General features: G+C 36.5%; 1 protein-coding gene across 1 annotated transcript; it reads right to left on the bottom strand.

Moving 5' to 3' along the window:
• Positions 1–13,440: 13,440 nt before the first annotated feature.
• Positions 13,441–15,581, bottom strand: LOC128034016 (uncharacterized mitochondrial protein AtMg00860-like). The gene is made up of 3 exons (XM_052622538.1): positions 15,173–15,581; positions 14,711–14,794; positions 13,441–13,610 (listed from the first exon to the last, which is right to left on the bottom strand). Exons 1-3 carry the CDS (start codon positions 15,579–15,581, stop codon positions 13,441–13,443), a joined length of 663 nt encoding a protein of 220 aa, XP_052478498.1.
• Between the last annotated feature and the right edge of the window lie 1,340 nt (positions 15,582–16,921).

The following is a 16,921-nucleotide window of genomic DNA, read 5'->3' as shown; positions in this document are numbered from 1 at the left end:
CCAAATTTTTCAAATTTTCCAAAATAATTTTTTTTTTTCAAATTACTCCTTGAATGTTCCCAAACTATTTTTAGGGCCCCATAGGCTCGGTTTAAGGGTCGTAAGTGTATTTTTTTACTTTAAAATACATGTGATTTTGAATAATATTATTTAATTTGAATAATTGTTTTTCTTTGAAGTTAAATGTTTTTAATTATACTTTAATACTCTGTAACCCTAATCTAACGATAGAGACGGGTTACGGGTGTTACAAAATTCCTATATTACAGGTATCATAGTAGATTCTTTTGGGATCTTGCAAGAATTTTCCCATCTATGATATCTAACCAAAGGCTATCTCTCTTGACAGAGAACCATAGATGGTTCAAACCCCTTCTTTTGAATAAACATTTTTCCCTAAACTTCTATAAAATACTTTTCAACATTTGTATTCGAGAAATTGAAGGGATTCAGAACCACCAATAGTTTTGGCTCACTAGTTCTTCTAACCTTCCTTGGAGTAATATTGAATACTACCATAGAAAAACTAATGAAATATCAAACAACAATTTCAATAAAACACTAAAATTAAATTAGGAACCCTTAACCTTGAGAGAAGATTCACTAGATGCCTTGAGAGGGATTGTTGTATTGTCTCTGACCTATTATGCCAATCTTGCATCTAAGAATATTAGACAGAGAATAAGAGTTGCGCAAGAAAGATGAAAAGACAAAGAAAAGTTAGGGTTTTAAGTGTTTTTAGGTTTTAAGAGGTTTAAGGGTTTTGGAGAGGATTAGAGGTTAAAGAAGTTTTAGGTGATGGTTAAGTGTGTTTTTAATGTGAAAAATAAGGGCTTTAGGGTTAAAATTTGGGTAAAATAGAGTTTAGTTCACTGGGTTACGTAATCGGGTCGGGACACCTTATAGAAAATTGTAGCGATGTCGCGACACAGGGGTTCCGTGTCTCGACACCCGTGACGATGTCGTGACACTCTAAAATTTTGGAGTTTTGGAATTTTGGACTAACAATAAAGTTTCATTTTCTCGATTCCTTCAATCCTGGCCCTGGTGTTGCAACACGGGGTTACTGTGTTGCAACATTGGCTCTATTTTTGCCTAAAATTCCAATTTTTAAAGTGTCTTGATCCTTATAAAGCCTTAATTTAATACCAAATAAAATATGGGATAAATAGTTATTGAAATTTACAACATTTTACATAGAGTTAAATATTAATCTAGATTTGTCAAGATTTACTGTCAAATTCATTTGACCACTCCATTAATGCATATGAAAAGGCTTCTCTGGTTCTTTTAGTGTTAGTCCATCGCCTGTCGTGCCACTCCACCTTATTCTACTTATCCCTTTCCTTGAACCTATTCTTTTGACCTACATTGATAATAGAAAGTGCATCCCTTGATTTGGGTTATTAGGGTTAAAGATAGATAATTCATTACAATGATCCCCTAACTTCCTCCTATTTTCCTCACTCTGGTGGTGACTACATTTAAAATTTTATGTTTCACCATTAATCTTTATGTTTAGTTCATTTTTTATTAGATCGATGGTGGACCTTGATGTAGCTAGAAAAGGTCTACCTAACAAAATGTGTTCTCTCAATCTTCTTCAAAGTCTAATACAACAAAATCTTCTGGAATGATAAAGTTGCGTACTTGACTAGCACATCTTCCAATACTCCTTTCGAGCACACGAAAGATCTGTCAACCAACTTTAATGTAATTTACCTGTTCTTTATGTCCCTTAATCATAGTTTTTCCCATATTGATAAAGGCATTAAATTGATGATGGCTTTTAAGTCACATAGGGCTCTTTTAAATTGGAGGCTCCCTATGTCTATGGGAATTGTAAAACTTCTTAGATCTCTTAGCTTTTGGGGAACCTATCTAGATATAATTGTAGTACAAGCAACGCTTATATTAACTTATTCACCTACCTTAATTTTCCTATGCCTAAACATTATTTCTTCTAGGAATTTGGCGTATTTAGGAACTTTTCAATTAGTTCAATTAATGGCATGTTGACATTTAATGTTTTAAACAAGTTCAAAAATCTTAGAAACTCGTCTTCATCCCGTTTTTGTCTCTCTTCCAACCATGAAGGGAATGATACATGTGTGTTAGCAAGCTCTTTGGTTGCCTCTCTTTTCAGCTCAACTTCCAGTTCAATTACCTCCTCTAGTTCTAGTTCTTTATCAACCTCTCAGGGTCCAATTGAAGATCTTCTACATTCTCTCTTGCCTCCTCCTGTGTTAGAGTTTCTGGGCTACTCAGGATTTTTCTCAAACGAAGCGCAAATGCTTTCACATATTCATTCCCTTCCTTTCGAGGATTATTTTTAGTATTATAAGGAATGTCGGTGCCAATTTGTCTTTTGATATCTCCCATCATGCTAACCAATTAGCTCATGTGATCTTCCAACCTAGTTAATGTCTGCGTAAAGTTAGTGCATTTGCTTCAAATCTGTTCTCATTGATTGCATTTCCCCCTCTATCCGATCCAAGCGTTGACCACATATAGTATGGTCATTTGGGTTGACACTTTCTTGATGTTTTTATAAATAAAGAGGTCGATAATTAGTATTTTTAACCTGATTTGACATATTACCTCCCCAATGATTTCCTCCCTATCTCAAGTTTAAGTCTTCTCTCCATCCAAGATTGTGTGTATTTGAATAAGGGTTTCCACCCCTATTCCCAATATAATTCACGTCCTTGATTGGATTGTTAATATAATGGAAGAGTGGTTTGTCCCCTCCATATATAGATGGTGCACTATTCTCAGACTCTATGCGATTGATTATGTCCACTAGCTGCTGATATTTGTCATCCTCCAAGACAACCTATATTGTAGATAGTCTCTGGCCATATGTGTGTCGATCAGTTGGCTACTGGCAGGAGTTCATCACCTATTTACTATTAATTTGTACCCATCCTTGTACATTTGGTTCAGTAAAGAACTTCTTTAGCTCCAACCAATCCTTAGCTCCAACCAATCCTGACCTTGCGTGAACATCCAACCCATTATAGATTATTTGTAGTCACAACCACTCAGGCAATCCGTGATGTGGACATTTCTAAATCAACATCTGAAAATGCTCCCAAGTTTTGTGAAAACTCCCCCTCTAACTATTTGAACATAGAAATCTTCCTTCTTTGTTGGATCGTCTTGCTAGTGGGGAAGAACTTATGTAGGAATTTTCCTGCAAGGTTGTCCCATGTCGTGATAGATCCTGGTGCCTACAAATCTAACCAAGAAAAGGCATTATCAATTAATGAAAAGGGAAGCAACCGAAGACGAATAGCATCATTAGTGACCCCATTGTATTTGAAAGTGTAACAAAGTTGGAGGAATCATTTTGAATGTTGACTTAGATATTCTATCATCATTTCTCGAAACTGCAACTTGTTTTGGATCATTTGGATCATAACTAGCTTGATCTTAAAGTTATTTCCTGTGATAGCTGGCTTCGTTATACTCCCTTGAACCATATCCAGATTTTGCAGTGCATGTTCCCATAGATTTCTTTCGTTACATGCCACGATATTGTTTGCAGGTAGCTGTGGTGGTGATGGTAAATCTCGTCGGTTAGCATTAGCTTCATCGAATAATAAATTCTCGTGAGGTACGTTGCCCATAGCAGGTGGTGGGTTCTACATTTACTGTTGTTGCAGTTGTTCTTGATGTCAATTATTCCTACGAATTATTCTTTCTATATCTATGTCTAGCTCTATAGGTGTGCGTTACAATGAGTCATACACTAAATCCAAAGAGATTAAAGAAGTTAGTACAAATAAGAAAATAAAATCGTAGCTATAAATTAAAGATCTCCTAATTATTCTATTATAATGCAGATATTAAAATTAAATTAGTGACGTTGCCTTCTAGACGTACCAACGTTTAAAGTATAAATCCTGCACAAAATATATGAAGAAGTGTGTCCGCAAGTATGCAGGTCAGGTTGTAATATAGTCACAACAAAGTAGTTGAGTACTCCGAGATTGTACCCAAGGGAGGCGAGCACTAGGTTAGTTCTAACCTAAGCGCAAATAGATCTAATTAGTACGATAAAATATAAAGGAAAGATTTTTCAGATTTTTAATAGTAATAATGGATAGAAAAGAAATAAGTAAATAATGAGAAATCAAATAGTAGACATTATCAAATCTAAAAATGGGTGATTATCTTGCTTCTGTATTCGTAATCAATTATCGCATCGATTTTTCTTGTTCAATCAACTATTAGATACCTAGTAGGATCTTCTGATCTTCAACTAGAATAACGAGTCGGCAAGAAATACTTATCTCTCGACCTCATAGATATGCCATACCAATTTTGGTTTAATTCCCACCTTAATGACTTCCTTGGGTTTTCATGCCTAGGGTTTAAGATTTTCCTTTCCTAAACAGCTGATCTGCTAACAGAACCCTACAAGATAGTTAATTTATCACACCTCAACTCGCTAATCCCCCACAAGAGGATTAGTTTCTCATGGATCTCATAAACAATATAGACTTGATATATAGATTAGACAGGAATAATGATTTAAAAATATAAAGTTTAGAAGAAACTTGATTTATATTAAAATAGAAAGGCGAATCCTCACAGAGTTTGCTCATGTTCACGAATCTGATTTCCTCCACCAAGCAAAGAACATAAAATGAAATAAACTTAAAGGCTGAGCACAAAGAAAGACTGAAGACTAAAACTAAGAAAAAAATTACACAATATGAAAAGTTTTCCCTAACACGTGTTAAATGAGCCTATTTATAGACTTCAAAGTGTTGTCATCCTTAACCCTGGGTCAGCTACTATCCTCATGCTTAATATTTGATTGTGCATACCAAAATGCCCCATGCTCATAATGGTTTCCCTTACAGAGGTGATGTCGCGACACACTAGGTCCTGTGTCGTGACATCGAGGGTAGTATGCTTCATCTTTAGTGTGTCTTCAAGGGTGTGTCGCGACATCCTCAGGCTTTGTCGCCACACTGAAAGTAGTCTTGGAATTCTTCTATTCTTTTCCCTTTGTCGCTACCTTCAGCTCTCTATGTTGGAACACAATGACCAATATGGAGTTAGCACGCCTTTCAGTGGTCTCTTGCATGTTCACAAAGTATATTAGCTCACCCTTAGGTCTTATTCAACCCCTAAGGTTAATAAAAAACTCAAATTACACACTTTATTGAATTTAGATAGAATTAAGAAAACATAACTAAAACTTAATAAAAGTGCTTGTATTCAAGCTCCTAGAGTACGAAGCTAGTTTAAGTTGCTACACTGAATTACGACAAATCAAGGGCGTGATGAAAGTTTGGAATGAGGATAAATAGGATCAAGACTAATAAGAAATTTGTATCTGATAAGATACAGTTATGGCAAGACTAGTAGTTATGTATGTTGAAATTTTGCTCACATGAAATAGGGTATTGGCTACGCCAACAAAATCATGAATTCTTCTATTAAACATAGGGAGTCTTAATTTTTGTGCCTTTCTTCTTTCTCCCTGAAAATATAGATTATTACAATGCCTAATTGTATGGTATCTCACTAAGTTAATTTAAACATGATAATTTACTGCCTTGTATGCAGGGTCGATGATGACTAGGGATTTGAATGGATGGACAAATCCAGACACCGTCAGATTAGAGTGATGAGCATGGTAGTTATTTCATGTATATAGAGAGGCACTCTTGGAGGCCATGCCTCAGGGACAAATTGAATGTATTACAATTAAGTCTTGAGTTTCATATTGTAAATTAATTAGTTTGCTAAATAAGGTAGGACAATTGTAGGGGCTTGTATGATAAAATATAATTGGAAATTAAATATTGGGTATGTGGTTATCCGTGGAAATGGAGTACTGATTGATGGTAGTGTTGGACGCACCATTTGAATTAGTGAAGTCAGTGAGTATCTCGGGTTTTCTTGTAACACTTAATACCCAGACTCGACGATCGGGTCGGGTATAAGGTGTTACAATTATTATCCACAATAATAAAAGAATGAAGATAATAATATATTTGATACTACTACTAAGTAAATTCAAAACTTTTAACAATCCATGTCGATGATATAACTTTGCTTTACTATACAACAATTTTACCAAATAAACTTTAACATTTAAAATAGTCATTTAGTATTAAAATGTTGATTCTAACAACTTAATTTCATTTACAACAAAGGCCCTAAGACACAGCCTCTAGGTCACTCTGCTACATGCATATTACATCTAAGAAATGAATTTTCTGATGCATGACGAACTATGGCCTAGTTCCTTCTCGATCTCCCAAAATTTGCACTTCGTTTGCACTTCATGGCTGGGACTTCATGATTGTCTTGCCCGTAATAGGACAGTATGCTTGACCTATTGTCAAATGTAGTAGTTATTTTGGTCTATTTCCACATATAAAGAGCTTGTTTTTTAAGAAATTTAGTATTTTATGTTACATTTTAAATATTTAGTAGTTAGGATTAAATATTAGTAAAATAAGTGTCACGCCAAGTTTCCTTTGAAACTCGAAAAATTAAGAACTTGTAGTGGTTAAATTAAAAGATATCATAAGCTGGCGATCTCTTGAGGAGAATTTGAGAAAAATAGTAACTAGAATTGGATAGAGTTGAGAACCAAGTCTAGTTTGGTTGGGTTAGAAGCAGCCGGTCTCTTAGTATGAGACATACTGATTTTAAATGGATAGATCCTAAATAAGAGGAGCCTATAGATCGTCATCACGGTACCGATCCATGGAACCTATTGGTCGTTTATTGAGTGTCTCCTAAAAGGAACAATCAATAACCGTTGTCATGGTCTCACTCCATAAATTTGATAGACCATCGTCATAGTTTCGCTCTAGCGAGCCAGTAGATAACACCTCCACAAAGCTACGAAACTCCCTAGAATGCCATAACAATCCACCCATTTCCCCATTATGCCAATTTTTCCTATCTTTACCTACCCTATGAAGGTAATTCCCTCTATGCTCCAGACACAATATAAATATCCATTTCACACAATCAAAGTACTTATTACCATAATACACGATACATGATTAATTAAAATGTCAATTCACAACCATTTTTCATACAATATTTATACTTACACAGTGTCATGCATTCACAACATATTCATTAACCATATTCATACACAACCATGAATTCAAACAACTCAGAATAGACACAGACGTAGATAATACCACAATACATCATCAATAAGCACCCATAGGTAGGTAAAAAAGCTTACTTGAACTTCTTCATCCTCGTCAGCTTAGCTTTTCCAAATTCTAGAGCCTCCATCGTCTTTGTAGCTAAGCACGACAACCATATATTCAAACCCTTACTCTACCTCTATCTGTAATCCAGGAGCACACAAACACAGGAAAGCTTACAAGTTCCACAAATTCTCCACTTTCATACTTCAAATTCACAATCGTTGCCTCATGTAGTGCTCTTGATAATTTTTGGACATACTAACGTCCAGAGTGTGAATACTGCAATAAAAGATATACCAATGAGGTGGCATCCTCAAGTATAGGGTCTAGTTGTAATATAGTGATAAGAGAGTAAGTGAGTACTCCTAGGATCGTACCCAAAGGAGGCTAGTGCTAGATCAATTTTAACCTGAACACTAAAAGAATAATTAGAACTCTAAATCAATTATAGTATATAAACATAATAAAAGGAGTTTTTAAGAGATAATAAAATATAATAAAGAAATAAATAAAAAATGAAGAGATCGTAAAATAGAATAAATCAAATATGATTATGGGTGATTAACTCACTTTTGTAATCCCCATCAACTGTAGCTTCAGGTTCCTTGTCAACCAACTAGTCGTTATCCCAGTAGGATCTTCTGATTTTTTACTCAAATAATGAGTCAACAAGGACTACTTACCTTGCGAACTCATAGTCTAGACCGGCTTGGGGTGAAGGTGTTCACGGATAGGCAATACCAATTTTGGGTTAATTCCCACATTGATGACTTTCTAGGGTTGTCAGCCCTAGGGTTTTAGGTGCTTCTTTTCCCAAATAGCTGATCCATTGAGTAACCTTACAAAATAGTTAATAGATCATACCTCCACTCACTAATCCCCATAGAAGGATTAGTTCCTCACAGCTTTCATGAAGAATATACACTAACAGGAGTTCAATGCCATATTTTAAATTATTTCATACCCATCCTCACACGTTCTGTTTGTAAGAGCTCCTCATCCTGCTCCATCTAGTCTTGATCTTTCATTTGCGTACAACCCAATTACTAAACACCTACAATCGTATCGACTCAGGGATCCGTAGTGTGGGCATTTCTGAGTTAACATTTTAAAACAGTCCCAAGCCCCATGAAAAGATTATCCTTCCATTTGTCTAAAGTTAGACATTTCTCTTCCTATTGAACCGCTTTACTAATAAGGCAGAACATCTGCAAGAATTTTCCAATAATCTAATCCCTTGTCATGATAGATCCTGGTGCCAGCAAGTCTAACCAAGAAAAAATGTTATCAATCAAAGAAAAGGGGAACAATCGAAGACGAATAGCGTCATTAGTGACCTCGTTGTACTTAAAAGTATCACAAAGTTAGAGAAAATATTTTATGTTTTGATTCGGATCCTCTGCATTGTGCCCCTAAATTACAGAGTATTTTGGATCATCTGAATCATTGTCGGTTTGACCACAAAATTATTAGCTGCAATAGACGACCTTGTTATGCTCTATTGAACCATGTTCAGACTTGGTAAGACGTAGCCTCTTTAGGTTCTCTCATTACAAATGATATGTAAGTTTGCGGGTAGTTGTGGTGGTGCTGGTGGATCTCATAAAGCATTATCGCTAGCGTTGTCAAATAGTGGGTTCTCGCATGGTACGTTGTCTAAAGCAGTGGTGGTGGATCTTTCATCTGTTGTACTACTACTATTGCTGTTAGTCATTTCTTTGAATTATTCTCTCGTGATATGTAACTGGCTCTATAGGTGTTCCCCTTCTATGAGTCATACACAAAACCTAGAAGGAGAGGGTTAGTAATACTAAAAATTAAAATCGTATCAGTAACATAAAAATTTCCTAATTATCCCTAGCACTGGCCTCAACAACTTGACTACCTCCATACGTATTAGTGTCCACAGTGTGAATACTGTAGTAAAATATATATTGATGAGGCGGTATCCCTAAGTATACGGGTCTAGTTGTAGTATAGTCACAATGGAGTAAGTGAGTACTCTGAGGATCATACCCAAGGGAAGCTAGTGCTAGATCGATTTTCACCTAAACACTACAGGATCTAATTAGTACTTTAAATTAGTTATCATACGAAAACATAACAAATGGAGTTTTTAAGAAATAATAAAATATAATAAAGAAAGAAATAAAAAATCAAGAGATAAATAAAATAAATCAAATCTAATTATGGGTGATTAGCTTGCTTAGGTAATCCCTATCAATTGTTGCTTAGGTTCCTCGGCAATCAACTAGTCGCTATCCGAGCAGGATCTTTCGATCTTCCACTCAAATAATGAGTCAGTAGGGAATACTTCTCTTCAACCTCATAGTATAGATTGGCTTAGCTGAAGGTGTTAACGGATAGGTAATACAAATTTTGCGTTAATTCCCACCTTGATGACTTCCGAGGGCTGTCAAGCCTAAGGTTGTAAAATCTTACTTTCCCAAATAGTTGATCCATTGAGTAACCCTACAAAAAAGTTAATAGATCATACCTCCACTCACTAACCCCCCATAGAAGGATTAATTCCTCATGATTTTCATGAACAATATGGAATCAATATACAAAATAAGCATGATAAACAAATCAAAAGTATAGAGTTTAAAGAAAACACCTTATTTGTATTAAGAATGAAGTGAATCACAAGTTTGATTGTCTTCCACAAATCAAATCTCTCGAGATATACAAAGAATAAAAATAAATCTAAAACCTAAGAAGAAAAAAATGCTGAACTAAAATTAAAAGCAGAATCTAAACTAAGTAATTTGTGTCTCTTATATTTGCCAACTAAGCCTATTTATAGATTTCAGGTGGTCGTCGTCCTTAATCTTAGGTTAGCTGACGTTCTCGAGCTTTACGTTTGATTGTGCAGACCAAAACGTCCTCTGGCTCGCGTTAGTTTCAATCCAGAGTAGATGTCATGACACACTAGGACCTATTTCGAATCATAGGAGTCAGTACACTTCTCTTGGGATCCCTTAAGGGGTTTTTCGTGACACCGTTAGGCTGTGTCGCGACATCGAAGGGAATTTCGTGATTTCTCCATTTTGCTTTGTATGTTTCAACATTGATAAGTCAATACTGCAACATAGTGACCAGTTCAATTTAGTGTGCCTTCTAATGGTCTTCTATACACTTACAAAGTTCATTAGCTCACCCTTAGGCCTCATTCGGCCCCTAAGGTCAAAACGATGCTGATGAGAAAGATATTGTAAACAAAATTGAAAATAATTTCTTTTGCCTAAATATCCCTTATCACATTAATATCTAACTCTTCTTCCACGGTCTCCAAATAGCATTTAACCATCCATCCTCAATCATTTTCTCCCAGTCTGGAAGGAGCCATTTCAATCTTAACCAAACCAAAATTGAAACTCAACTAATTGTCCATCAACAACTAAAATTCTAAATTTCCCAATAGAGCCCGATATCTTACCATTTTATTTAATTAACTATAACGTTCCTTTAACTTTAGGACTTAAAGAAAATTGGTTGTCACAACTCCCCACCTTTAAAGAAAATTTTGTGCTCAAAATTTGTACTCATGTCTAAACCTGAAGTGAACTTTGAGTAATTTCTCTTTCCTTCAATGACTCTTTTCTTAACTTGGAGGTAGACACCTTTACTCTTCATTTATGCTTTAGTGTGGTTCACTTATTTACGGATCCACCGTAAACTCATCCCTCTTGAATGGCTGATTCTTTATACCCTATGCAAAGTGGCTAGCCGCATAAGGATAACCTCAAAGTTATCCTGGCAAAGTCCCTGGTCTACACTTTGAACTCGATACTTGCTTGGTCATATGCTACTTGGCAGGTTCTGTACTGATGAATACCAATTGGTTGCTACTTGATAGGCAACTAAATCTGGGGATATTCTCACCCTTTTGGATATTTTGCGGGTTCAAGAAAAGCCTTTCTCTTGATCAAGAGGTGTCTAATGCAAATTTGAGGACTTGAACAATTTATTACTTTTTACAACCAAAACTTCTCTTTGATGTTTGGTTACTTACACTAAGACACAGGGGAAGGGGATACTTCCATCAAAAATCAATTTCCCCTAAATTCCTTGTCGTTTAAGTTTCTTTTTGAATCTTAAGTCTCTTTCCACCCATTCTTTTGTTATTCCTTTGATTCTTTCACCGGAGTTATTCATCATTTGTGAGCATTTTCCAATTTCTAGGTAATCCTTCACTTTTTTTTCTTATGACACTTCTTACTTCTGTATCAGTATGTTTGGGATTGTACCAACTCTAGAGGGAGGGCTAGGGGTTCCAGGCATCATAGTAAAAAATGGTCATCATAACAGTTCTACAATTGCAAGTGATAATGTTTCATAGTCCCAAAGGGCTAGTGCTTCAGCAAGAATGCCATTGTATGGCTCTCTAATAATGCATAAGGATATGGTAAATTACTTAGAAGGTCGAGGTATTCGGTTGCCAAACTTCACATATCACTTAGTTGGGTCTCATACTACCCTTTTACCTGCTAGAGGATAGTGATAACTCTTGAAAAGAGTTATATTTCAAGCCTCTAGACATAGCTAATTGCTTGTACTTAGGTACATTCAGTTGCATTTTAGAAATTTTCATTCGTATTTTCATAATTTCATTAGGAGCTTGGATTATGTTTAAATATAAGATACTTTTAATCCCTTGTGGAAGGGTTGTGTTTGGTGGTTTTGTAGGTGCAGTGATACAACCTCGGTTTAGTGATGAATTTGAGTCATTTAGTTGCCCGATCGATAAACGAAGAAGTATGCTTTGTTTTAGAATTTAAAAGAAAATAGACTAAGTTGTGTTTACAGAAAGAAAGATGATTCGTATAAAGAAAAGGATAATGTATAATGTTAGTATAGAAAGGATGTGGTTGGAATTTGGTCGTTTACGGTTTAGGTATTAAAATGGAATGGTTTTTAGTATGTGTACGAATTGGTATGGTTTAAAACGAAATAGACCAAATTGGCTCAAAAGGTCAAGGATGAACCAACACTAAAGAAGAGTGTTGACCCGAAACTTATAGGACCTAAAAGAGTCAGAATTGGCAAATTGGGAACCTTGACCTGATATTTAGGAAAGTAAGAACCAAGGTATTAAGGGTGAACGCCACACTCGGGTTTAGGGAGTGATAAGTTCGGAAAAGACTCCAAAAGACGCCACTAGAAGCTAGTTAAGTATTACGGGTCTCGAACGAAATTTGAGAGAAAATGCCTCACAAATTCGGCAGCAATTTATTAACAAAATGTCCAAAATTTTTTTTACAAAATGAAATTTTCAACTATTTATAAGCAGCACCTAAGCTAGCCGAATGGTTACATGCATTCTTAAGAATTAAGCAAATGAACCCAAATAATGGTGCTAGCAAGGTTCGGCTGAATGGGAGCTCCAATGGACAGCTTCTAGATGTATGGATGAATTTTGAACAACTTGGATGGTGCATGGATGAGCTAGGTTCGGCCAATGTACATAAATAAGCTCATTTAAATTGCAACTTTTGCTGAAAAGTGACTAGAAATTAAGGAGGTAATGAATAGCCATTTAAGGTGTGAAAGCCTTGAACCGAACAGCCTCTATATGTGAACATTTTCCCGGCAATGTGAAAGGAATAATTTAGGCTGAATGGCCAGCTTGGGATAAGGAAACAGCAACTCCCTTGGCCGAATGGTCACCTAGGAGACTCCAAACAACAACCAAATTTAATTTCCCAAACATGCATGTGTCGTCCCTTACATGTACCTTCTTTTAATTCCTTCATGCACCAAGGACGTCCAAGTGTAGTGTACCTGCAGCAAAATTCATTCAATAAATCAAATACATTTTTAGACACATTAATTTGGCAGCAAATGACACTAAAATTCTGCACATTAAATTCGGCAGCCTTAGGACATAATTAAAACATGTAATAAAGTTGACACATTAAAAACATGCATAAAAACATATTAATAAGCTGTAGAAATTAAGACAAATTAATAAAATGTAATAATAACTCAATTAACATGCATAATTAAATTTGTCCAGATTTAAGACCAATTAAACAACGAAAATTAATTGAGGTGTAAATAACTAATTTAACTAACTCAAATAATAATTTTAGCAACTACATTAATGACTAAATTATATTAAGCTGGTTCGAGCTCATTGAGCTGAAATGGAGCTTAATTCATCTTGCAACAAATTGCACGGAGAGCTCATAGAATTGGCCCAAGCTTCTTCGATGCGTCTAACTAAAGTCTCTCCCTAAACTTTATCCACTAAAGCCGAAACAACCTGTTTGAAATGCTTGGCTCGTGATCGGGTGATAGGACCTTGGGGCAGCTCCAAAGGTTCCTTGTTCGAGCTAGGTGTGACTTGGGGCATGGCCGTATCATCTTCCCACTCTTCAAAGCGATTTGCCCTCAAATCGGAATCTGCATAAAAAAGGGATAGGTCAGACACATTAAAACTCGCACTTATGTTATACTCGCCAGGTAGGTCGAGTCGATAGGAGTTCTCGTTGATCCGTTCTAAGACTTCAAAGGGGCCATCACCACGTGGTAATAGCTTTGACCTACGTTGGGCTAGAAACCTTTCCTTCCTCATGTGAACCCAAACCCAATTGCCAGGTTCAAAGACAACTCTTTTTTGACTCTTATTCGCCTTTCGAGTATAACTCTCGGTCCTTGCTTCAATGTTGGCTCAAACTTTTCAATTAACTCTTTTACATATTTGACCTTTTTCCTAGCATCTACATGAATAAGTTGATCGTTAGGTAAAGGAACCAAATCTAAAGGAGTCAAGGGATTGAATCCATAAATGATTTCAAAAGGAGAGTGTTTGGTTGCCGAGTGAACGGATCTATTATATGCAAATTCGATATGCGGTAAACACTCCTCCCACGACTTAAGATTTTTCCGTATAATGGCTCGCAATAAAGTAGATAACACACGATTGACAACTTCCGTTTGGCCATCTGTTTGTGGATGGCAAGTGGTTGAAAACAACAACTTAGTTACGAGCTTTCCCCACAACGACCTCCAGAAATGACTCAAAAACTTCGCGTCTCGATCGAAAACAATCGTTCTTGGGATGCCATGAAAATGATCAATTTTCCTAAAGAAAAGATTAGCAATATGAACGGCATCATCAGTTTTTGTATAAGAAATAAAATGAGACATTTTTGAAAAACGATCGACTACAACAAAAATTGAGTCCTTCCCCGTTTTAGTCCTAGGTAATCCAAGGACAAAATCCATGGAAATGTCCTCCTAAGGTGCGTCGGGTATAGGGAGGGGCGTATATAGCCCATGCGGCTTAACCTTGGATTTGGCCTTCTTGCACGTCACACATCGCGCACAAACCCATTCAACATCTCGTTTTATTTTTGGACAATAGAAATGCTCTTGGAGAGGTACTAAGGTCTTTCCAACGCCAAAATGGCCCATGAGGCCTCCGCTATGTGCCTCATTTACTAACAACTCTCGTACTGAACTCCACGGTACATACAATTTTCCTTCTTTAAAAAGAAAACCATCGCATCTATAAAACTTATCAACAGCCACATTTTCACATGAAACAAATATTTCTCCAAAATCATCATCAGTAGCGTATAAATCTTTCAACAATACAAAACCAAGAAGTTTAGAGTCCAAATATGAAAAGAGTGTAGACCTCCTCGAAAGAGCATCAGCCACGATGTTATCCTTACCTTTTTTGTATTTGATGACATAGAGAAATGATTCCAAATATTCTACCCATTTAGCATGGCGTTTGTTTAATTTGTGTTGGCCTTTAATGTGCTTTAACACCTCATGATCTGAATGTATCACAAATTCCTTCGGCCATAAATAATGTTTCCAACTCTCGAGAGCTCGAATGAGCGCTTACATCTCCTTGTCGTAGATTGGATAGTTCAATGCGGCTCAATTCAGTTTTTCGCTTAAGTATGCGATAGGTCTTTTGTCTTGCGTTAGCACGGCTCCGATTCCCACACCTGAGGCATCACACTCAATCTCAAATGTTTTAGAAAAATCGAGTAAGGCTAACAATGGAGCTTTAGTAGGACAATCTTTAATAATATTAAAGGAATTTTCTTGCTCTTCGCCCCAATGGAAGGTCAAATTCTTCTCGATGGTACTTGTCAAGGGTGCAGCCAACGTACTGAAATTGGGTACAAAACACCTATAAAAGCTTGCCAAGCCATGGAAGCTTCTCACTTGGCTTATACTCGTCGGTCTCGGCCATTCCTGAATCGCCTTAATCTTTTCACTATCTACCTCAAGGCCTTCCGAGCTGACCACAAAACCTAAGAAAATCACTTTGTCAGAACAAAATGTACACTTCTTAAGGTTAGCATACAAAGTCTCCTTTCGAAGAACTTCCAAAACAGATCGAAGATGCATTACATGCTTATCCAAAGATTTACTATATATAAGTATATCATCAAAGTACACAACACAAAACGTACCAATGAAATTTCGCAAAACATAATTCATAAGTCTCATAAAAGTACTAGGGGCGTTGGTTTAGCCGAATGGCATAACCAACCATTCATACAAACTGTGTTTCGTTTTAAAAGCAGTCTTACATTCATCACCTTCTCACATTTGAATCTGATGGTATCCTCTTTTGAGATCAATTTTTGAAAACAACTTGGCACCACTTAACTTGTCTAGCATGTCATCTAGGCGCGGTATGGGATGCCTATACTTAATGGTGATTTTGTTTATAGCACGATAATCAACGCACATGCTCCAAGTTTCGTCCTTTTTTGGTACCAACAAAACCGGTACGGCGCAGGGACTAAGCCTTTCTCGAATGTAGCCTTTTTCCATGAGTTCATTGACTTATCGTTGAAGCTCTTTGGTCTCTTCGGGATTGGTTCGGTATGCTGGTCGGTTCGAAATAATGGCTCCAGGCACGAAATTGATTTGGTGCTCAATCCCATGAAGAGGTGGTAAACCACTAGGCACATCATCTGGAAACAGGTTTTTGAAATCCTGTAAAAGAAAAACAACAGAAGAAGGGGGATTTCCGGTTAAGTCATTAGCATTAAACAAATTTTCCTTATACATGAGTACAAGGATTGGTTGTTTCGCCAGAAACGCCTTTCGAACATCGCTTTCTTTTGCAAATACATTCAGTTTTTCACTTACTTTTTCTCTTTCATCTCTCTCTTTTCTCGCATTCTTTTCACCCTCTTTTTTTTGACTTTTTCTTTTCTTTTGTGTTTTCATTCTTTTCTTTTTCCCTCATTTGATCCATAGAATTTTTCAACTTGATTTGATCTTCGTAAACTTGTTTTGGTGTCAACGGGGCTAAAGTCACATTTCGACCCATGTGCTTGAATGCATAATGGTTGGAGTAGCCATCATGGATAACTCGACGATCAAATTGCCACGGGCGTCCAAGTAACAAGTGGCCCACGTGCATAGGGACTACAACACATAGCACTTCGTCGGAATACTTTCCAATGGAAAATGAAACACGTACTTGCTTCGTCACTTTTAGCTCTCCTCCATCATTGAGCCATTGGAGTTTGTACGGATTTGGATGCTTGGTGGTCGGTAGATTTAGTTTTTCCACCATGAGAGTGCTCGCCACGTTCATACAACTTCCTCCATCGATAATGACGCTACAAAGTTTTCCTTGAACCTGACAACGAGTATGGAAGATGTTCTCTCGTTGTTGTTCATCTTCGACACTTTAAATACTTAGGCTCCTTTTAACAACAAGAAGTTGT

This window comes from Gossypium raimondii, chromosome 2 (genome assembly GCF_025698545.1).
Source record: "Gossypium raimondii isolate GPD5lz chromosome 2, ASM2569854v1, whole genome shotgun sequence".
Taxonomy (NCBI): Eukaryota; Viridiplantae; Streptophyta; class Magnoliopsida; order Malvales; family Malvaceae; genus Gossypium; species Gossypium raimondii.
The sequence above is the reverse complement of the archived record's forward strand: the minus strand, read 5'-3'. Positions and strand labels throughout refer to the sequence as shown.

Bases quoted from the DNA above. Each gene is read 5' to 3' on its own strand.
- LOC128034016 (XM_052622538.1), bottom strand. From the start codon at position 15,581: ATGCATCTTCGATCTGTTTTGGAAGTTCTTCGAAAGGAGACTTTGTAT. The intron at 14,795-15,172 runs GTGTGGGAATCG...TATTGTTGAAAG, and splicing joins GATTGAGTGTGATGCCTCAG to ATTTATACGCTACTGATGAT. The intron at 13,611-14,710 runs GTTTTCTTTTTA...TTTTTTATGCAG, and splicing joins TAAGTTTTATAGATGCGATG to ATTCCGATTTGAGGGCAAAT.